The sequence below is a fragment of the Rana temporaria genome, chromosome 3 (assembly GCF_905171775.1).
Source record: "Rana temporaria chromosome 3, aRanTem1.1, whole genome shotgun sequence".
Lineage (NCBI taxonomy): Eukaryota > Metazoa > Chordata > Amphibia > Anura > Ranidae > Rana > Rana temporaria.
The window spans coordinates 356,524,357-356,547,251 of record NC_053491.1 but is presented as its reverse complement, the minus strand read 5'-3'; the positions used below and the strand labels follow the sequence as shown (position 1 = coordinate 356,547,251).

The 22,895-nt window shown below is 42.4% G+C and overlaps 1 protein-coding gene across 1 annotated transcript in view; it reads left to right on the top strand.

Moving 5' to 3' along the window:
• Positions 1–22,895, top strand: part of POLR3B (RNA polymerase III subunit B) — a 174,551-nt gene that overhangs the window by 99,062 nt on the left and 52,594 nt on the right. Inside the window, exons 20-23 of the mRNA XM_040345215.1 lie at positions 9,157–9,366; positions 19,271–19,429; positions 21,296–21,413; positions 21,815–21,957. Coding sequence (XP_040201149.1) covers positions 9,157–9,366; positions 19,271–19,429; positions 21,296–21,413; positions 21,815–21,957 — 630 coding nt within the window. The remainder of the gene's footprint in view (positions 1–9,156; positions 9,367–19,270; positions 19,430–21,295; positions 21,414–21,814; positions 21,958–22,895) is intronic.

Genomic DNA, 22,895 nt, shown 5'->3' with positions numbered 1-22,895 from the left:
AACAAAGTGTGTGTGTGTGGTTGTAATGCATGCAAAATATTGGATTTTAAAGTGTGTGGATAAACCCGAACAATAAACTTTCTCCATTGTGGTCTGTTTAATATACCATTTCAAAGTGTTTTATTAGATCTTATGAATAAGTGCAAAAATACCTGTTGATCCTGCCATAAATCTTGTTGGCTTGTGACATCCTGTTGAGCACTTTTATCAGTTACATTGTTCCCAAGTTTCTGTTGGACTACAGAACACACCCCTCTCCTATGTTTTGAATGGTAGGGTTGGGTACAGGATTTGATTTTCACCAGTGACTATGGGCCAGATTCACATAGAAATACGTTACGATGCGGCAGCGTAACGTATCCCACTTACGTTACACCGCCGCAAGTTTACAGCGTAAGTGCCTGATTCACAAAGCTCTTACCTGTAAACTTGCAGCGGTGTAACGTAAATCCGCTCGGCGCAAGCCCGCCTAATTCAAATGGGGCGGGCACCATTTAAATTAGGCGCATTCCCGCGCCGAACGTACTGCGCATGCTCCGTCCGTAAAATTACCCGACGTGCATTGCGCTAAATGACGTCGCAAGGATGTCATTGGTTTCGACGTTAACGTAAATGGCGTCCAGCGCCATTCACGGACGACTTAAGCAAACGACAGGAATTTTTAAATTTTGACGCGGTAACGACGGCCATACTTAACATTGGCTAGGCCACCTAGAGGGCAGCCTTAGTTTTACGCGGCGTATCTCGAAGGAAACAACGTAAATTTAGAGCGACGGGTAAAGCGGACGTTCGTGAATCGCTGTAACTAGTCATTTGCATATTCTACGCCGACCGCAATGGAATCGCCACCTAGCGGCCGGCCTAGAATTGCAGCCTAAGATCCGACGGTGTAAGTCCATTACACCTGTCGGCTCTTAGGGCTATCTATGCGTAACTGATTCTATGAATCAGCCGCATAGATACGACAATCGTATCTCAGAGATACGACAGCGTATCAGGAGATACGACGGCGTATCAGGAGATACGCCGTCGTATCTCTTTGTGAATCTGGCCCTATGTTTGTATTTTATGGTTTCTATAATTGAAGTAGATTTATACCCAAACAAAGTGACAGTTTGCTTAACCACTTCATTACTGGGCACTTAAACCCCCTTCCTGCCCAGACCAATTTTTAGCTTTTAGTGCTGTGGCATTTTGAATGACAATTGCGCAGTCATGCAATGCTGTACCTAAATTATATTTTTATAATTTTTTTCCCCACAAATGGAGCTTTCTTTTGGTGGTATTTGATCACCTCTGCGGTTTTTATTTTTTGTGCTATATACAAAAAAAAACTGAAAATTGTGAAAAAAAACACAATTTTTTACTTTTTGTTATAATAATATCCCAATTTTTTTTTAAAAAAAATATTTTTTTCCTCGGTTTAGGTCAAAACGTATTCTACTACATATTTTTGTTAAAATCGCAATAAGCGTATATTGATTGGTTTGCGCAAAAGTTATAGCGCCTACAAAATAGGGGAAAGATTTATGATTTTTTTTTTTTTTACTAGTAATGGTGGCGATCTGCGATTTTAATTTTTTTTTTTGTCAGGCCTGCGATATTGCGGCGGACATATCGGACACTTTTGACACAATTTTGGGACAATTTACATTTATACAGCGATCGGTGCTATAAAAATGCACTACTTACTGTATAAATGTGACTGGCAGTGAAGGGGTTAACACTAGGGGGTGAGGAAGGGGTTAAATGTATTCCCTGCGTGTGTGCTAACACCATGTCCCTGCTGTCACCGTCTATCACGGGAACCATGGCGGACATCGCGGGTGCCAGGCACGTGCATCAGCTTCCCAGCGATGCGCCGGGCACAGTGTTTCCCCGCTGCGCGCCCCTAGCGGCGCACGCAGGGAATGTAAATGGCAGGACGTCCAGGGACGTCCACCCGGCACTTGAGAGCCGCGTTGTGGACGTCTTTCATCTATAGCGCAGGTCTCAAGTGGTTAAAATTACTAATCCCACAACAATAAAATCATCAGTCTGTATATGCAGTAAAGCATGCTTACAGTGTCTTGAAAGTATTCCTTCCACATTTTGTCATGTTACAACCAAAAACATAAATGTCTTTTATTGGGATTTTATGTGATAGACCAACACAAAGTGGCACATAATTGTCAAGTGGGAGGAAAATCATAAATGGTTTTCAAATTTTTTAACAAATATGTGAAAAGTGTGGCATGCATTTGTATTCAGTCCCTCTGAGTCATAACTTTGTAGAACCCCCTTTCACTGCAATTACAGCTGCAAGTCTTTTTGGGGATGTCTCTACCAGCTTTGCACATCTAGAGTGACATTTTTGCCCATTCTTCTTTGCAAAATAGCTAAAGCTCTGTTAGATTGGATTTGAGAACATCTGAACAGCAATTTTCAAATCTTGCCACAGATTTTCAACTGGTTTTAGGTCTAGACTTTGACTGGGCCATTCTAACACATGAATATGCTTTGATCTAAACCATTCCATTGCAGCTCTGGCTGTATGTTTGGGATTGTTGTCCTGCTGGAAGGTGAGCCTCCACCCCAGTCTCAGATTTTTTTGCAGACTCTAACCGGTTATCTTCTAAGATTGCCCTGTATTTGGCTCCATCCATCTTCCCATCAACTCTGACCAGCTTCCCTGTCCCTAAAGAAAAAGCATTTCCACAACATAATGCTGCCACCACCATGTTTCACGGTGGGGACAGTATGTTCAAGGTGATGTGCAGTGTTTGTTTTCTGCAACACATAGCATTTTGTTTTTAGTCTAAAAAAAATTAAATTTTGGTCTCATCTGAGCAGAGCACCATCTTCCACATGTTTGCTGTGTCCCCCACATGGCTTCTTGCAAACTGTAAATGTGACTTCTTTCTTTATTATGGCTTTCTTTCAACAGTGGCTTTCTTCTTGCCACTCTTCCATAAAGGCCAGATTTGTGGAGTGCAGGACTAAGACCCCTTTCACACTGAGGAGTTTTTCAGGCGGTACAGCGCTAACAATAGCGCTGCTGTACCGCCTGAAAAACTCCTGCGCAGCAACCTCAATGTGAAAGCCGGAGGGCTTTCACACTGAGGCGATGCGCTGGCAGGAGAGAAAAAAATCTCCTGCAAGCAGCATCTTTGGAGCGGTACGGTATGTATACCGCTCCTTTACCGTTCCTTCCCATTTAAAACAATGGGAAACCGCAGCAATACCGCCCGAAATGCGCCTCTGCATTTGCCACGGGGTCGCAAGAGGCCGGATCCCGTGGCAAATCCGACGGTATAGCCCTGCTATTTTTAGCGGCGCTATACCGCCACCGCGGCTCCCGCCCCAGTGTGAAAGGGGCCTAATAGTTGTCCTGTGGACAGATTCCCTCCCCTGAGCTGTGGATCTCTGCAGCTCCTCCAGGGTTACCATGGGCCTCTTGGCTGCTTCTCAGATTAATGCTTTCCTGTTCCCCCAGCCTGTCGGTTTAGGTGGATGACCATGTCTTGGTAGGTTTGCAGTTGTGCCATACTCTTTCCATTTTCAGATGATGGATTGAACAGTGCTCCGAGATGTTTGAAGCTTGAGATTGTTTTATAACCTAACCCTGCTTTAAACTTCTCCTCAACTTTATCCATGACCTGTCTGGTGTGTTCCTTGGCCTTCCTAATGCTGTGTGTTTACTAAGGTTCTCTAACAAACCTCTGAGGACTCCACAGAACAGCTGTATTTATACTGAGATTAAATTGCATTAAATTGCACACAGGTGGACTCTATTTACTAATTAGGCGACTTCGGAAGGCAATTGGTTCCACTAGATTTTAGTTATGGGTATCGGAGTAAAGGGGGCTGAATACAAATGCATGTCACACTTTTCATATATTTATTTGTAAAACGTTTTGAAAACCATTTATCGTTTTCCTTCCACTTCATGATTATGTGTGTGCCACTTTGTGTTGTCTATCACACAAAATCCAGATAAAATACATTTACATTTTTGGTTAGAACATGTTAATGTGGAAAAGTTCAGGGGAAGTTAATACTTTTTCAAGACACTGTATTATATTTACTGTGGAACCTAAGGGGTTAATCCTCAGCATTGTGTAAAAAGGTTACATGATCCTGTATGCACAGATGTTCCTCGTATTCCACTGACTCCATCCAGAACAGGTCCAGATACGACGAGCCTTTGGAGTCAGGCTGCACATGCTCAGTTTGGTGTATATTGCTAGAGGTTTTTTTTTGGGGGGGGGGGGTGCATGTGATCAGCACAGGGCCAATCGGCACTGTCCATACAAAGGTTCATTGGTTCTTCATCCTGATAGGACAGCTCAGTGCAGTATGTGATCTCCTTGTAGAAAGGTTTGCCAGGAACTTCTAGAAGTCACAAGACTGCTATATCCTGCTGATGAAAAAAGGTATTTTGCAGTTTATATTTACTAAAATAATTGCATTTCCATTTTCTGTGTACTGTGGGAGATCAGATAAAGGGAACGCAGGGTCCTGAGTTTCGTAACACTTTAAACACTGTGTATAATGAGTTGCCATGCTTTGAGTTTTTTTTTTATTATTTTTTTTCAAGCAATTGCTATATCCCAATTCTGCTGATCTCCTGCAGGAAGTCGGCAATGTTCTGCGCTAATCACAGGCAGGGAGACATTTGCCGATCTCTGCAGCGCGGTGCTGACTTCCTGGCGGGCTCTGTACATGGACTGTGCGAATGTGCCGGAGCTCATCCTTAGTTGTCACCAACAGGGAATAAACAATGCTGTCATTGCTGAATTACATGCAGAAAGACAAAGTGACTGCAGGAGATCAGCAGAATTGGGATATAGCAAATGCTTGAAAAAACTAAATAAAAAAAATTCAAGAAGCATGGCAACTCTTTTTATTCTACGCAGTGTTTAAAGCAGTGGCGGTTCGTCCATAGTGGGCGCTGGAGCGCCGCCCCCTCTGGCTCTCACCGCCACTGAGTGAAATAACATAGATTCATGCATTGCTATTGTTATTTTCGCCGCTGCCGCTGTTATTCAGATGGTCGGCGCTCAATGTCCGGCCATCTGAATAACGCCAGCTGGTTGGCTGTAGGGAAATGTCTATCAAAGCCAGCGGCTCTGATAGGCTTTCCCAATACAGCCCCCGGGTCCCGGAAGCTTATTCTCGGAGCGCACAGACTGTACGCCCCTTGAATAAAATGACAGGCGCTTCAGCCAATCAGGTTGTCCGGTTCTGGCTACCAGTAACCTGATTGGCTGAGACGCCTGTCAGTCATCGAGGGCGGGAGAAGACATCGTGGGACGTGGATGCCTGACTCCAGTAAAGGTAAGTGCCGGGCGGAGGGGGAAGAAAGCAATTTACAGGGCACAGTGGGGACAATTGGCACAGCGGCGACCATTAAAGGGCACAGTGGTGACAATGTATGGCACAGTGGTGACAATGTATGGCACAGTGGCTGCGTTGCATGGCACAGTGGTGACAATGTATGGCACAGTGGTGATAATGTATGGCACAGTGGTGACAATGTATGGCACAGTGGCTGCGTTTAATGGCATGGCACAGTGGTGACAATGGATGGCACAGTGACTGTGTTTAATGGCATGGCACAGTGGTGCAAATTGATGGCACAGTGACTGCATTTGATGGCATGGCACAGTGACTGCGTTTAATGGCATGGCACAGTGGTGCAAATTGATGGCACAGTGACTGCATTTGATGGCATGGCACAGTGACTGCGTTTAATGGCATGGCACAGTGGTGCGAATTGATGGCACAGTGGCTGCATTTGATGGCATGGCACAGTGGTGCAAATTGATGGCACAGTGGTGCAAATTGATGGCATGGCACAGTGGTGCAAATTGATGGCACAGTGACTGCGTTTGATGGCATGTAACAGTGGCTGCGTTTGATGGCATGTAACAGTGGCTGCGTTTGGGCACAGTGAGACTGCAATTTTTTTTTTCCTTTGCGCCCCCCCCAAATATTTTGAGCACCAGCCGCCACTGGTTTAAAGCGTTATGAAACCCAGGACCCTGCGTTCCCTTAATCTGATCTTACACAGTACACAGAACTGCAATTATTTTAGTAAATATAAATTGCAAAATACCTTTTTTCATGTGGACTGTGTGAACACGCCAGAGCTCATCCCTAGTGACAACAATGAACAATGCCTGGGTAATGTGTGTGGGGAAAAAAAAACACTTGTGGGTATCTTGTGATCGCTATGATTGGTCAACAAAACAGTCCTGAATTGCTTACTCTTGTGATGCTGTGATTGGCCCACAGCTATTACATGGTACCTGAGCCAATCACAGCACCATGCACCATGTGATTATCTGTAGCCAATCGCAGATCACAGGCTATCGAGACTAAAAAGCCATTCATGACGGCTAAAACGATTGCTTGTGATCATCACTGTTATAAGCAATAGTGTTAGAGAAAAAAAAAACTTGTTTTATCTATTCCTTTGACAAAATTTGTACAAAATAGGCACATTTTATTTGTGAGCATTGATGTTTTTAACTTATGCCTATTTAATTTTTATTTTTTTTTCTATATTCAGTGTACCAGCACGGGGCCACATTTAGCAAGTGGGTTTTGCATGTGGTGCATGGAGTCGAGGTCTGCTTTAAGAAGGCTGTGGCATTTCTGACTATTTGAATTTTTTTATACTGAAGTGTCTCTTGAAAACACTTCATTAAACCCTTTTTGATTATGAAGATTTTTTTTATTATGAATTTATTGCGAGACCCTGTCGCAGGGAAAAATGATAAGTTTATTAATTTAGTTGTGTGGTTTGCGTTTGGTTTTCTTACAGGCATCTTCGTCATTTTGTAAAGTTTGTGCTTTTATTAAATGACAGAGATGTGATGCTTTTTCCGTTCAGAACAAAGTGACTCGGCCTTGGTCCCTTTTGTAGTTTGTATATCGCCTCTGTAATAACCTTGGTAACTTTATAGAGCTATAAACCGTTTTTTGTTGGGAGGATTGAGAACATAACAATACAGAACATCTGACTTGTTATGACCTGAAACTTAATCTAAAATGAACTAAAATCAATGTTTTGTTCTGTGGTTGGTTAATTGCATCAGTATGCCTGGATTCAGCATTTTACTGCTGCAGGCAATTGCTGGGCATTAACCGGTAAACCATGCCCAATATGGGGTGCATTTAATATCCATACATTCCATGCGTGTACAGTAGAGAATGCAAAATTCATATCGATAATTGAAATGGACAAATAGGTTGACCCTGCAGAAAATTAGATGGGATTATGTTTTTTTTAAAGCATACCTGGGCAATTTAAGTGGATTTCAATATGAAAAAAGCATTAATGGCTAAATTGCAAATCTGGACTCTTTCTGTAAAAATGTAACATGACCCTTCGTATTCTACCAAGCCTTCCTGTTGGACAGCAAGGATGTCTGTTGCAATAAAGTGAGCCGCCTGTTTTGCTTTTATTCCTATCTGTAAAAGTCGTTCTTGATGCCTATGGCACGGAACTTTGTCCACCAAAAATGGCCATCAAAAGTCCTCCTGCAGCTCGTTGGTTTCTCCCTCTCACCTCATGTCACCACTGTAGTTTGTAATGTCAGAGGGAGAAACCATACTAACCCATATTGGTGCCCTCCTCATCGGTGCCGGCTCATCAGCGCACAGCAGTGAAGGAGAAAAAAATACTTGTTTACAAAATTTACTGACAGGAACTAAAACATTTTTTTGTAAAAAAAAAACAGCAGTCATTAACCTCTTCAATACAGGGCATTTTCACCCCCTTCCTGCCCAGGCCAATTTTTCGTTTTCAGCGATGTCGCACTTTGAATGACAATTGTGCGGTCATGCAAAACTGTACCCAAATTAAATTGTTTTATTTTAATTTTTTCCCCACAAATAGAGCTTTCTTTTGGTGGTATTTGATCTGCAGTTATTTTTTGCGCTATAAACAAAAGAAGAGTGACAAGTTTGAAAACAATTTGGTCTCCTATGACACCTATGGTAAAGAAATAATATATTTTTTTTTAGGTATGTTGTGTGAACACGTAATCTAGAGCAGTGTTTCTCAAACTTTTTTTAGTCAAGGCACCCTTTAAAATTTTGCACAATCTGGAGGCATCGAAGTCTAAAATGTTAAAGGGCCAAGTTCATCTTTTGAAAAAAAAAAAATAACATATAACATATCGCAGCAGTATCCACATACATGAGCCAGCATTAGATTTATTTTTCCACCTTTGCTAACGGTTACTGACTAGTAATCTAGTGTTTTTCTTCTCCCTCCATTTCCCTCCCTTTCTCTGCTAAAGTGATCCCTGTGCTGGTGGGGAGGGGCAAACAAGGATGTTGTACACAGGCACATGATGTCCTCCTTTGGTGATTGGTTGTTAAAGCCGAACTTCACCAAAAAGAGGAAGTTCTTCTTCCCTGCCTCCACCTCCCATTCTCTTTAAGTTTTGGCACTCAATTTTTTGGGGGGGAGCAGGTACTTGGTTTTGGCAGTTACCTGCTCCCACTTTCGGTTGGATCGCCAACGGCAATCCGACCGGACGTTTGTCCCTCCTTCCCTCACAGCCTTCTGGGACATGTCACAGGTCCCAGAAGGCTGCTGGAACATTTCCAAAGCGCAGTGCAGCATGCATGTGCAGTGGTAAGCTGGCTTTGGAGCCCCATTTGGTCACAGTTGGTTTTCTAAGGTAAACCTGCCTGCGCCAGGGACCCAGAGACCTGCAAAGAGCCGGCTTGGTTAAGCACGGCACTGGATCCCTGGACAGGTAAGTTTCCTTTTATTTATTTTCTAGGGTGAAGAACTGCTTTAAGATGCCAGTGGCTGGCCAGCACAGTGCCCAAGGTTGTAATTCTGCACAATAAAGCCTGTGGCTTTGTGTAACAAAAAGGCCGACTTGATCCACCTTGCCGGCTTGTTAGCAATTTTTAAACATTTTTGCCAAGGCACCCCGGAAGAACCAAGAAGGCACCCAAGAGTGCCGCGACATCCTGGTTGAAAATGAGGGTTTTCTTAGATTTTACTGCAAAAGTGAGAATACGTTTTAAAATCAATTTTAATGGGATTCGCACTTTTCAGTGCTTTAGCTAAACTACTGTGCACAGAAAATCTAAAAGCTGAAAAATGTTTATAGCTTGTATTTTGTTTTCTCTTTTTTTGATCAGGTACAATTGGATACAACCAGAGGAACAGAATTGACACGTTGATGTATTTACTGGCATACCCTCAGCGGCCAATGGTGACAACCAAGACCATTGAGCTTATAGACTTTGAGAAACTTCCTGCAGGACAGAATGCTACAGTGGCAGTGATGAGCTATAGCGGGTACGACATTGAAGATGCCCTTGTGTTGAATAAAGCTTCTCTAGATAGAGGTGAGTAACTTTTTTCACATTAACAGATGGTCTTGCCCTTTCCTCTCCAGCCTGACTTCCCTGGAAGTTATTGCATTTTAGTTCTTGTAATCATGGGGGGGCAGTATTACATGTGGGAATTGTGCAGTCTGCTTAAGAACACCATTCTTCCAGACTGAAATCCACAAATTATGACATTTGCATAACTCTTAAAAAATAAATAACCAATGCTTGCATCAGTGCCGAGGGCTCTTTAGAGGAGTACTGAGGCATGATACCCTGATGCTTTGAGGACACCACTTCCAAATCTTCCTGCACTGCATAGAGAAGTGCAGAGACCAAATGATAGTGCACCTGATTTAAGTGCACCTGAAATAATGTAGGTAATATAAACAGGATTTATTTCAAATATTCATCAGCACATTAAGCCCCCCCCCGAGCTTGGCTCCCCATTTACCCACAGAGGTGGCTGATGCTTTCGCTATCTGCCTTTTTTCAGTTTATCACCTCCAACTTTCCAAATGCACAGGTTAGTAGGTCTCCATTGAGCCCTCTATGTTCTTCTAGACCAGGGTATTTTTGCCCCAGTTCATGTGGCACAAGGTACCTAGAGATTGAGTAAAATCTTGTTTACAATTTCCAAACCCAAAGGGGGCATTTTTCCCATACTAGCTATGGAAAATTCGACATGGAATCTGCCAGTCTGCCTCCCTTTACCAGGTACTGTCTGGATTTGGGGACATTAAATAGACTTGCTTACATGTCTTCCCAGCACATTAGTGATTCCTACTCTTTGCCGTGGGACCCCTGCACTACCAGTTTGTGGCCCTGCCCTTTGGCACAAAGTTTCAGTGCTGCAAGAGTTGATTGGATCCTAGGCTGGCCAAAACGTCATGCTCCAGCCTTGTCAGACATGTACAATGCACCACAGGCATAGCCAAAGGACTGGCAGACTTTGCCCACATGCCTGGATACAGAGGTGTATCACAGGTCCTAGATGTGGATATTCTGGCTTCCAGGTTCAACAGCAGACTGGACAGGTCTATCTTTAGATGCAGGGACCCTCAAGCAGAAGCAGTGGATGCTCTGGTGGTTCCATGGGACCAATGCACACCTGATCTATGCATTTGTTTCCTTGAAACATCTTTCTTGCCTGCTTTTAAAGGATTGAGCTAGAAGGCATTACAATGATTATCTTGTGCTGGAATGGCCCAGGCAAATGTGGTACATTTATCTGGTTTGACTCCTAGCAGGTGATCTGTGGCCTCAACTAGATCATCATGATCTTCTCTATGAGACCAGTTTGCTATCCTGCAACACGTTTGCTAATTTGACCGCATAGACATTAAAGCCATGTTTCTTTTGTTCATTACATTATTTTAATTTTTTTCAAAGAGTAGAGTAATACAGTCCTCTGATTCAGTTGACCATCTAGTACAGTGTAATGTAAGTGGGTACAACAACTAGATCATATTCACAAAATACACTTGGTTTGCAAGGTGTCAAATCTATTCTGGGTCCATGGTCAATGAAAAACTGTAAAACCATGCAACACTATGGGAATAACATATGTTTAGATACTCAATGGGATCAATTAACCACTGCGATATAGCCAAATGATGGGTACAGCGCTGATGTCCAGGTCTGGGAGGACATCTATTGACGTCCTCTCAGAATAGAGCTCGCTGTAGCACGCGCACTCTGTGGTCCCTGTGTGTGTGTGTGTGTGTGTGTGTGTGTGTGTGTGTGTGTAAACACAAACTTATTTAGGCTTTTCTGTGTCCCTCAATGAAAAGGAAAAAAATTCAAAAAAATTGTACTTACTGCAGACTTGCTTTCTAGGAGTCCACTGTGTTTATGATCATGCTTTTGGTACTGCTGTGTTACAAATCATGGTGGAAGAGGTTATTCTGTGCAGGCGTACACTTCTTTTTTTATTTTTTATTTTTGCCAGTCCATAACTTTTGTAGGTTGCAGTATAACTCAAATTTTTAGTACTTCCTGTGTCCCTCACTCAGCAGACATGGATTTTACAGTGAGTACAAAAATCCTATTTCTAGGGGGCAGCAGTAAAACTTGCATAAGTATGCACACATTTTATACCTCCACTCTTGTTGTTTTTTTGTTTTGTTTTTTTTAGCTGTCATTTTTTCATGCAAAAAAAAGTGTGTGTAATTTTTTTTTTTTTTTTTTAAATGGGACAGGCACCTGCTATACATAGGAGAAGCAGTGCCTGAAAACCCCAAGATCGATTTGACATGCCAGACAGCTTTAGCCAGCTAAACAAACTCAAAGATGACACATACACACTCAAAATCAAGCTTCACCACTTCTCAACAAAAGAATGGCACCTCCAATTACCATCACTGAATAGACAGACGCCTCCATCTCATTGTTCTATGAGATGAAACCCAGTATCCAGAAACCTAAATAAAGGCCTGTTATGCTCTCAACACTCCCCTGCCTAGTGACATGTTTGATGACGGCACTGATGCACCCCCAGCACTTCGTACAACTTAAATATAACTTTTGTTGCCCAAGAAAGGATCCTATAGCACAACACACAGACACCTAAAAGAGCTGTGTGGATGTACACTGCCAATCAATTGGCCATAGAATCCGCACAATAGACGAAGAGAAACAAGTTTTCATTTTCTTAAGGGTTCTGTTTTACCAAAGAGAGTAAAAAAAAAACCCCACTTATTTAATTCCTGTCGTATTGACTGAGCCGCAAAGGAGAAAAATGGGTAACAGCAGGCGCTAATGTGTAAGATACATTTCTGGGCATAATTTTACAGCAGCCTGGCAACCGATGCAACCATCTTGACTAAACGAGGAATAAAAGGAAAGCGAGTGTGCTGTGTATAATAGTGGTGTAAAGGTGATCTGTGCCTTTTTTTGACCAGAGCCTAATTTATTTCTCACTAATTACTAGTTCTGTCCAATTAGCTAGACGATAAAGGTGAGAATGGAATTTGCTTTGCAAACCGTAAATGGTAACATTGTTATCAGACTGATGAACATGAAACATGAATAGAAGGCAAAGCTGGAATTGCATGTCGCATGGACCCCTTAGCATGGTGTTCTCAATGTTGGATGTGGTCGCAGGGTTAAGATTGAAGTCATTTTTCGTGTGATTTTCACAGGCCTGCGCCATCCTATTTCTGTTGTATGACGTTCTCCTTTTATGCAGGCGATTTATCTCAGAAACCGTATATCTTCCTGAGCCAAAAATCAGCAGATTTATGCGGCTGGGATCACAGGTATTTACAACGAACTGTGGCTGCTCAGCATGTGCAAAGAAATGACAGGCTGAGCAGAGTCGCCACTGTGCGTGTTCACATGTATCCACATATCCAGCAGTTTCCTGTGGTTAGGGATGGATGAGCGACCCTGGACGCTGGGCTGGGTGTGCGAATACATGCAAACGGCAACGGCGCCACTCAGCATGTAATGTATGCAGATGATTGCCTTTGTGATGGAGGCTTAAATATAGACATCTGTACCTTTTTAGCCACTAAAGGGAGCTCTCAGTGGCTCAGTGTAATTACTCTGCACCTATCTCTCCTAATGACAGTTGATATACATTATTAGCCATGCAGATTGTTCAGTTCAATAGGCCATGTTGCCAACCAGAAGAAGAGTAAAAGCACAAAAAAATCTATCTTGAAGCGCCGCTCCACCCAAAAGGGAAGTTCCACTTTTAGGCCTCCTCTTCTCCAAATGGCACATTTTTTTTTGAGAGGGCTGGGGGGAGCAGGTACCTGGTTTTGACAGGTACCCAGCTCCCATGTCTGCGTTGATCGTCTAGGCCAGGGATAAGCAATTAGCGCACCTCCAGATGTTGCCAAACTACAAGTCCCATGAGGCATAGCGACACTCTGACAGCATCAAGCATGACACCCAGAGGCAGAGGCATGATGGGACTTGTAGTTTGGCAACAGCTGGAGGTCCGCTAATTGCTTATCCCCGGTCTAGGCGATCCAACCGGAAGTTCTCCTCTCCCCCTCCCTCCCTGCAGACATCTGGGACACATCACAGGTCCCAGAAGACTGCAGGACCAGTCGCAATGCACGGCTCGCGCATGCATAGTGGGCACCCAGCTGTGAAGCCGCAAGCTGTCCTAGCCGAGTGCCCACAATTGAAATGGTGGCGGGTGGAAGCAAAGATCGATGGAAGGGACAGCTTGGGTGAGCACATCGCTGGATCCTGGGACAGGTGAGAATGTGTGTTTAATAAAAGTCAGCAGCTACAGTTTTTTAACAAACCCAAAATGACTGGAACTCCTCTTTTAAATGCTTTCTAGCACTGTTTATTTTCTTTCCATAAATTCTTTAATCGCCTGCAACGTGCTTTTGAACTTGATGAATAATTTGAAGAATTCAGTGAAAGTTTATTCCCTAGCGCGGCCCCCTACCTTCTCGCACCTCATAGCCCTCCCCTCTACTGGGAGTGTCTGATTACTCTCTGTGCTGGCCCAGCTCCCCTTCCCCCTTCTGATGGGGCTACTGGTTGTCTACACAAGGCAGGCATTTTCTTGCTATTAATGATGAAAAATAGAACGAATGCACATAAACCCTTGTCAGAAAGATTTTTGTTGAATGTTCTGACTGGTGCTTTTTTTTTTAAAACACAAAAATAAGGGTCCTTCTTTAAAAACAAAAAAACATTACATGACTAAAATAAAAAAGGATCCTTAGGGCCCATTCACATCTATCCTGTCCATTACATTGCAATAACATAAATAGATGAACGTGTTTTAAGGCAGCTCATTGAAATAAATTGCCATCCAGTGCATCACATGCAAAACATTTCTGACTCTGTTCACTGTAGCACTCTTAAGAAACACAGCTGTGTTTCTTCAAAGTTTTGGGGTGGCATTTAAAATGAATGCCATGCCTTGTGTTGCGGTTACACTTTTTTAAAGCTGGCTATAAATGTTTTTCTCTCATTCAGCTTTTTTTGTGGAAGAGACTCTGGGGGTGATTTACAAAAGCCGTGCGCCATCAGTAGAGGTTTATTGCAAGGCGCAATGCACCTTTCCATATTTACGAAATGGTGCGCCGGTAACAGAGCACGAATCCCCCATTTACTATAGCGATCTCGGCGCACGGGAGAATGCAATCTGTGCCCCACTATGGACATGGCGCACAGCATCTCCAATTCAATATTGACAGAAGATGGAGACCCCAATATTATGGGGTGATGTGAGGACGTTTAGCAACAACTGCCCAAGTAACAAATATGCCCAAAATAGAATGAGAAAGTAACTTTTTCAGAGAAAGCCTGCTGTGCCTGCAAGTATGTTTAGAACTGCGTGAGATCAATGTAATCTATGCGCATGCGCAAGGGGCTTCTGCGCTCGTTCACATGAGTTTGTTCACTGCGCGGCCAAAGTCTTAGAAAATGTTAAGCAACGTACACTGGTTCACCTTTGTATATTTATTTTTTTAAGGAGATTTGCACACAGGTCATGTTGGCATGTTACGCTGCCAACATGTGACCTGCACCTTGTTAAAATGATGTGAAAAGACTCTCGCTCCTCTAGCTTCTCCTAAAAAGGCATTTAACCTTCCCCCTCTAATGCATATGATTTCTTTGGGCTAGCTTTTGCTTTTAAAGGGGAACTCCACACTCCACCTAATTCTCAAAAAGCTGTGAGCTGCCTTCACCAATCCAAACCACTTCCTTTTTCAGAGCAAACAGGGCCAGCTAGGAAAGGGGCGAGAAGAGCGATCGCCCAACCCCTTCCTGAGCCATACAAGGCCACAGGCATGCTACATAGCTTTCTACCTTTGGGGCATTTTGGGCTCAGCCCAATACCAGCCACAAAGCACCTTTGTACCCACAAGTTTAAAGGGGCTTTCCACATTCCGTAAAAGCCCCCCCTTTCTGTAGCCCCCCACAACCCCAGCCTAGGGTTGTGTGGAAGAGGCCCTTGTCCCCCTGAATATGGGAACAAGGTGGTTGACTTTTGAAGCCCCTTTCATGGGGCTGGCTTGCTGTGTGTTTGACTAGGGGTTTCTTAGTGTGTGGGAGAGGCACAATATTTTTTTAGTTTGTGGTGGTATTTTTGACGTGATGTTGTCAATGTTTGTAGGTTGTTAGTTTCACTTTGATTTATTGCATTATTTTGCAAAATCTTCCTCAAGATGTTGTGACTAATAAATGTTTAAATCCTCGAGAGACTGTCTGTGTTTGTGGACACAGTCCTTTTACTCCTGTTCATTTTCTCTGCAAAATGGTCAGACCTCAAAGCCATATTCTGTTATTGTCTCAAATTAACATACATGTGTTTTTTTGCTTTCCTTGCTCTTTTCCAAGTCCTGTTTTGTTGACCAATAACATTTGTAGCAATTTTTGTTTTGTTTTGCACGTGCGTGCATACTCAATTCAAGTCGTGCATTTTACACTCCCCCCTAAACAATTTTCATGCAACATATTTCCCAGCTGCAGCTTAACTATGCTGATTGGCATAGCAACACAAAACAAGGTGTAATTTTGTCTAAAAGCTACTTTCTTGGGGCCTTCATGGTAGCATATGCATGCATTGTCTGTATGCTGCCATGGATAGGCACCAGGAAAGGAAAATTAGGGAGAGGTAGGTATTCTATTTTCCATTTTAGCGCAGTGGTTCTCAGTCTCGGTCCTCAAGTACCCTGACAGTTTTTGGGAATTTATCTTGGCTAAAATAGCTGTACAAAATACCAAGCCATTGACTATGATTTAAAGCACCTGTGAAAGATGAAGAAAGACTTGGAAACATGGACTGTTGGGGGGTACTTGAGGACAGGGTTGAGAACCACTGATTTAGAGCACTGAGCTAAAATCTAGCTCAAGACAATCCTATTCTAATTTGTGGGCATTTGAGTGAAAACAAGTAAGTGTTAGAACCCCTGCTTGTCTTTTTAGATTGGGCTTTGTGTCCCTTTTCTCAAAATTGGCTTCACTTCCTGTCACATAGTAAACAGGAAGTGAAGGTAAAACCCTACCAATGTCTTTCCTTGGGGACACACAGGTCAATCCAACTAGTGTCCCCATTAGGCAAATTGCACTCTAGCACTTTGTTTTGTACTCCCAAAATGATTTTATTTTTTTGGGGTTTATTAAAGGCAAATCCACTCTGCAATAAAAGTGTACTCGCTGTAAATCTGAGGTGATTCAATCATGTAGAAACAAATATGCTGTTTTTTTTATTTTCCTTGCATGTCCCCCTCGGATCTCCAGCTACTGCACTTCCAAGTGCACTTGTAGTGCAAAGTGGCTTTGCCTTTAGTAAATAAACCCGTAAGTCCGAGATAACTAATAATTTGGGGTGTACACAGCAAAAATGCTTGAGTGCAATTTACCTAATGGAGAAACTATTTAAATTGACCTTTGTGTCCCCAAGGAAAGACATTAGTAAGGTTTTACCCTCACTTACTGTTTGGCTATGTGACAGGAAGGGAATACATTTAAAGGAGGAACTGGCAAAATTTGGATGTTGTCTTCACCCCATCAAGGGTGCAGACATCCCCAAAAACTGACAAGACTTCTAATCCCTCTGCACTCTATGCCCATGCAAAAAATAAGAAAGGATTTAATTTAGTTTAACTTTACAAAGTTTAGACACATTCCTAAGTTCAACTGTGATGCATTTCATTGGCCGATTTAGCCCTTGTTTAATAGAAAACACCAGTTGCCTTTCACTAGAAACATTTGTTAGTCCAATCCTGGAAATCTGCATCTTCTTTACTATTAGATTCTATAAAAACTGGGTTCCTGCATCTAGATGCGCGGCCGCTGTGTATATCAAATGTGCAACATCCAGTGAGATGAAATTAACCAATTTTATTGGGCGTGCGCTATTATCAAGAAAACCGCAGTTACCCTAGTGACAGTTGCAGTTTACATATGCGGGTATTTATTATCGCTATAATAAATACATTATGTGAGTTCGCACGTTCGATTGACTTTTCCGGCACACCAATTAATGTATGTACTGGTTCAGTGCGTTCTTCTTAGTAAATCACCCCCATAGTCTTTTCTAGATTAAAGGCCGGCCTGTCAACAATATCCTAGAAGTCAGCCTTTCTTTCCATTTTTATTAATTGAGACATAATTTTATAGTAAATAATTCATGGTAAAAACAAGTTTGAGAAACTCCTGATGGTTGTGATCTTCTCTACAGAAACCATATCAGATTGTTCCCTAAACAGCGGTGTGTGTATGTATATATAATATATATACTGTACAGTGGAACTTCGGATTTCAAGCATAATCTGTTCCAGGAGGATGCTTGTAATCCAAAGTACTTGCATATCAAAGCGAGCATTGAAGTCAATTGAAACGAAAATAATTTTGTTCCGCATTGACTTCAATGGCATGCAATACCGTATGTGGCCAGAGGTGGCGGGGGGCGCAGGAGAGCATTGTAAAAGCACAGAAAGGCGGAGGACAGCTCGGCTGATCTCGGAAAGGCTCGGGAACCGAGTCTTTCAGAACGGCTTGGCTCTGGCACGCCCCCCACGTGAAAATATCCAAATTGGACCCAAAGTGTCAATATTTTGTGTGGCCACCATTATTTTCCAGCGCTGTCATAACTCTCTTGGCCATGGAGTTAACCAGAGCTTCACAGGTTGCCACTGGAGTCCTCTTCCACTCCTCCATGATGACATCACAGAGCTGGTGGATGTTGGAGACCTTGTGCTCCTCCATCTTCCATTTGAGGATGCCCCAAGGATGCTCAATAGGGTTTAGATCTGGAGACATGCTTGGCCAGTCCATCACCTTTACCCGCAGCTTCTTTAGTAAGGCAGTGGTCGTCTTGGAGGTATGTTTGGGGTCGTTATGTTGGAATACTGCCCTGCGGCCCAGTCTCCAAAGGTAATGGATCATGCTCTGCTTCAGTATGTCACAATGAATTGTAGCTCCCCAGTGCTGACGGAACTCATGGAGGCCCAGACCATGACACCCCCACCACCATGCTCGACTGTAGACACACTTGTCTTTGCACGCCACACACTCTTGACATTATCTGAACCAAATACGTTTATCTTGGTCTCATTAGACCACAGGACATGGTTCCAGTAATCCATGTCCTTTAGTCTGCTTGTCTTCAATTTTTTTGCGGGCTTTCTTGAGCATCATCTTTAGAAGAGGCTTCCTTCTGGGACAACAGCCATGCAGACCAATTTGATGCAGTGTACGGCATATGGTCTGAGCACTGACAGGCTGACGCACCACCCCTTCAACTCTGCAGCAATGCTGGCAGCACTCGTACATCTATTTCCCAAGGACAATCTCTGGATATGACGCTAAGCACGTGCACTCAACTTGTTTGGTCGACCATGGTGAGGCCTGTCCTGTTAAACCGCTCTATGATCTTGGCAATGGTACTGCAGCTCAGTTTCAGGGTCTTGGCAATCTTTTTCTTATAGCCAAGGCCTTCTTTATGTAGAGCAACAAAAAACATTTTCAGATCCGCAGAGAGTTTTTTGCCATGAGGTGCCATGTTGAACGTCCAGTGACCAGTATGAGAGAGTGAGAGTGATAACGCAAACTTTAACACACCACCTCCCCATTCACACCTGAGACCTAACACTAATGAGTCACAAGACACCAGGGAGGAAAAATGGCTGATTGGGCCCAATTTGGATATTTTCACTTAGGGGTGTATTTACTTTTGTTGCCAGCTGTTTAGACCTTAATGGCTGTGTGTTGAGTTATTTTGAGGGGACAGCAAATTTACACTGTCATACAAGCTGTACACTCACTACTTTACATTGTAACAAAGTGTCATTTCTTTAGTGTTGTCACATGAAAAGATATAATAAAATATTTACAAAAATGTGAGGGGCTTTTGTGAGATTACTGTATATAAAATAAATGTTGGTGTTTTTAGTTTTTCATGTACAGGCTAACGGGTAAATTAATTCCCTCCTAGGCTTTGGACGATGTCTCGTCTACAAAAATGCTAAATGCACTCTGAAGCGCTACAGCAATCAGACATTTGATAAAGTTATGGGGCCCATGTTGGACGCCACTACGCGCAAACAAATATGGAGACATGAAATTTTAGATGCGGATGGAATTTGTTCACCAGGTAAAGAATCCAGCTGTCACATAAACCTTTTGTAGTTTCGTGCAATATCTCTTCTGTGTGAAGTGTCAAAAAGTAAAGAACATTCTTGAACATTTTGTGTATATAAACAATGAATCTCTTACTTGCCATTATTTGTCTGCTAATGTACCTGTTGATCCTGACAGAAATTGTGTGTGCTAATAGCTACCTGTACTGCTCTGTTACCAGTTGGCTCTTTCCAGCTATTTCTGTGAACTACAAAACATGTTTTCATATTCAGAAGAGGAATGCGAGAGGTGTCCTGTAGTCCTGCTCTAGGGTGACAAGACTGTCCCTTCATATATGCAGGACAGTTGAGTGAGCTTTGTCACCCTCGGACAGGAAAGGGTGTTGCATCTTTGATTTTTGATTTTAAATACTCTTTAAAGTATAAGTTAAAATAAATGTACATTTATTTTACAGGTAAAAAAAAAAGTTCCATTTTTTTTTTTTTCCTGTAAAGCATTGCACCCGTGATCAGCAGATTGCTGGTGCAATGCAGGCCTCCTGCAGACCCCTCAGTCCATTTGCGTGCCCGTACCTCCTGTATGGGCAAGCAGATTCACTGACAGGAAAAATCAATGAACTCTGTTGGCGCTCCACAGTGGCATGGTAGTCCATTGAAAACTACAAGCCGACATCCGCAAAGGATGTCTACATGTAGTTCATTCTTTCACATAACTCTGTGAATGAATGACGTGGCCGTGTGAGTGGAGCCCCGCATAGCTGTGCTGATTTAAAAAACTGACAGCTAGTATGGGGAACTTCTCCCCGTAATGCTGTCACCGGGGGGGGGGGGGGGGGGGGGGGGGACTGGCAACGGCTGCAACATTGGGAACTTGTTGCATGTTCCACCCTAACAATGGATGGAACATGTAACCTGTTCCCAGAGGTGAACTTCTCCCTTAACCCTTTTACTGCTGGAGCTGTAAATACTACGGCATAACATTAACGTTTTAAATTTAAATGAATAGCTTCAATTTGTGCAGTACAATGATGCTGTGCAAGGTATGGTATCGCTAAGCAACCAGAAGGATTGGTTTATTGCATTTAGATCATTTAAAGGGTAACTCCACTTTTGTGGGGAAGAAAATTGCAAATAAAGAATAAATGCAGCATATAAACTTGCTACACAAGTCATATTGTGATTGAATGTTATTAAAAATTGCCTTTCCTTTTCAATCTGATGCTCTGTAATTTTCTGAAAATGCAATATGGCTACCTGGAGGGGTTCTGTACACAGAATGTGTACAAATCGCCCCCAGAAACATTATTTACTGCTTGTGTGATTGGTTCACTGATTTTCCCCAGAAGTCCACACTAAGATAAAAGCGTGAAAGTAGCCTAAAAGGAAAAAATCCAAAAATTGTGCTATATATGTTACAAGGATGTTGATGCATTTTTCAATTGCAGTTCCAGTTTCACAATGTCCTCCTGAATGGGAAGGTCTACTTTCATTATGGCTACCTGGGCAATCCTGTGTTCAAACCAGTCAGCTGCAGTGCCTAGGCAGTATCTCACCGCTTAAAATCCTGCTGCCGGGGATGCCTAAAATTTGACTTGTGCAGCCTTTTTTTTGAAAAACAGTGAATCGGTCATAGAAGCTGTTCATAATCTTTCAAGGAGCATGTTGTGCACCAGTAGTGTATAGATGCACCACCATATTGCAAGGAAGCAACATTTTCTTATCTTTTTATATCTTATTTTATTTTTTAAAGTTTTAGAAAATTAAAGGTAATGCAGGTTGAAGTAGTATTGGTTTGTGCAATTAGTGTTTTTTGTTTTTTGGCCAAAGTTGAGCTGGCCCTTTATTGAAAATTGTCTAATATTGCAAATTTCTGTGATCAGGAGAGAAGGTGGAAAACAAGCAGGTCCTGGTGAATAAATCCATGCCGACTATCACCCAGACTCCTCTAGAGGGCAGCACTGGGCCACAGCAACCACAATACAAGGACGTTCCTATAACGTAAGTCACTTTGTCAACTTTTGTCTTTGTGCAAGTAAAGAAAAATGCCAGATTGCAAACTTTAACAGGATTTCCACCTACATGGTGGTGGATACCCGATTTATTTGGCTTATAGGGGGTCTCAGTCATGCGGAGTTGCAATTATTAATGTCCAGAAAAATACAGGTTAAGAGCGCCAGAGGATGTACACTGTGCTGGACAATATCATATTTTAATTCTAGCATTTTCAGCAACTTAATTTCATTTTTTTTTTTTTACTTCTTCTTCTTTTTTTTTTTTTTTTTTTTAGTTCCTTTATTTTTTAAAGTGGTATTAATTCTGAGCTCACCAGAGAAATCTATGGATGTGAGCTCAAGTTTGAAAGTAACCTGAAAAACTTTTTTTTATTTGACATTTCCCAGGTATAAGGGGTCTACAGAGTCGTATATTGAGAAAGTCATGATTTCCTCAAATGCAGAAGAAGCCTTCCTGATCAAGATCCTGCTAAGACAAACAAGACGACCAGAGATCGGTGACAAATTCAGCAGTCGACATGGACAAAAAGGTAATTCCTTTTTTTTTTTTTTCTTTTTTTTTTACTTTTATTATTCTTGCGGGCCTCTTGTGAAATATTTTAAAGTGGTTGTGAAGCTTTGTTTTGTTTTTAACCACTTCAGGTCCAGGAGATTTAAAAGGGTTGTAAAGCTTCGCATTTTTTCACCTTAATGCATCCTATGCACTTCCCAGAACGGGGGGTTAGCTCTTGTGGCGAGGAGCCGAGACAGCCGCCGAGGGACCCCAGAAGACGAGGATCGGGGCCACTCTGTGCAAAACGAGCTGCACAGTGGAGGTAAGTATGACATGTTTGTTTATTTAAAAAAAAAAAAAAAAAAGAACCTTTACAACCCCTTTTAACCCCCTTTATGACCAGGCCAGTTTTTGCGATACTGCACTGCGGCATTATAACTGACAATTTCATGGTCATGCAACACTGTACACAAATAAAAATTGATGTCCTTTTTTTCCCCCCAGAAATAGTTTTTTTTTGGAGGTGTTTGATCACCTCTGCGGTTTTTGTTGTTGTGCTATAAATAAAAAAAGACCCTGACAATTTTGAAAAAAAATCTATTTTTTACTTTCTGCTACAAAAGTAGCAAAAGTTATAGCGTCTAGAAACTATGGAATATATATATTTTTTTCTAGTAACGATCAACGACTTAACTTAATATCACACTGGGATATTGCGGCGGACTAATCGGACACCTGACACTTTTTGGAGTCCTGTGACACAAATGCCTTATTTCCACTGAGCGTATCGATTTGGGTTGGTTCGGTACGGTACGCTATTTTGAGTGTTTCCATTCTGAAAGCGGCCCATACAACCGAACCATACCGCACCATTATGGGTCCTGCTTCAGATGTGGGGCCATATAAAATGGTTCTGTTAAGGCAGAGCTACAATACTTTCCACTGATTGGCGGACACGTTGGGCATTTTTTCTAA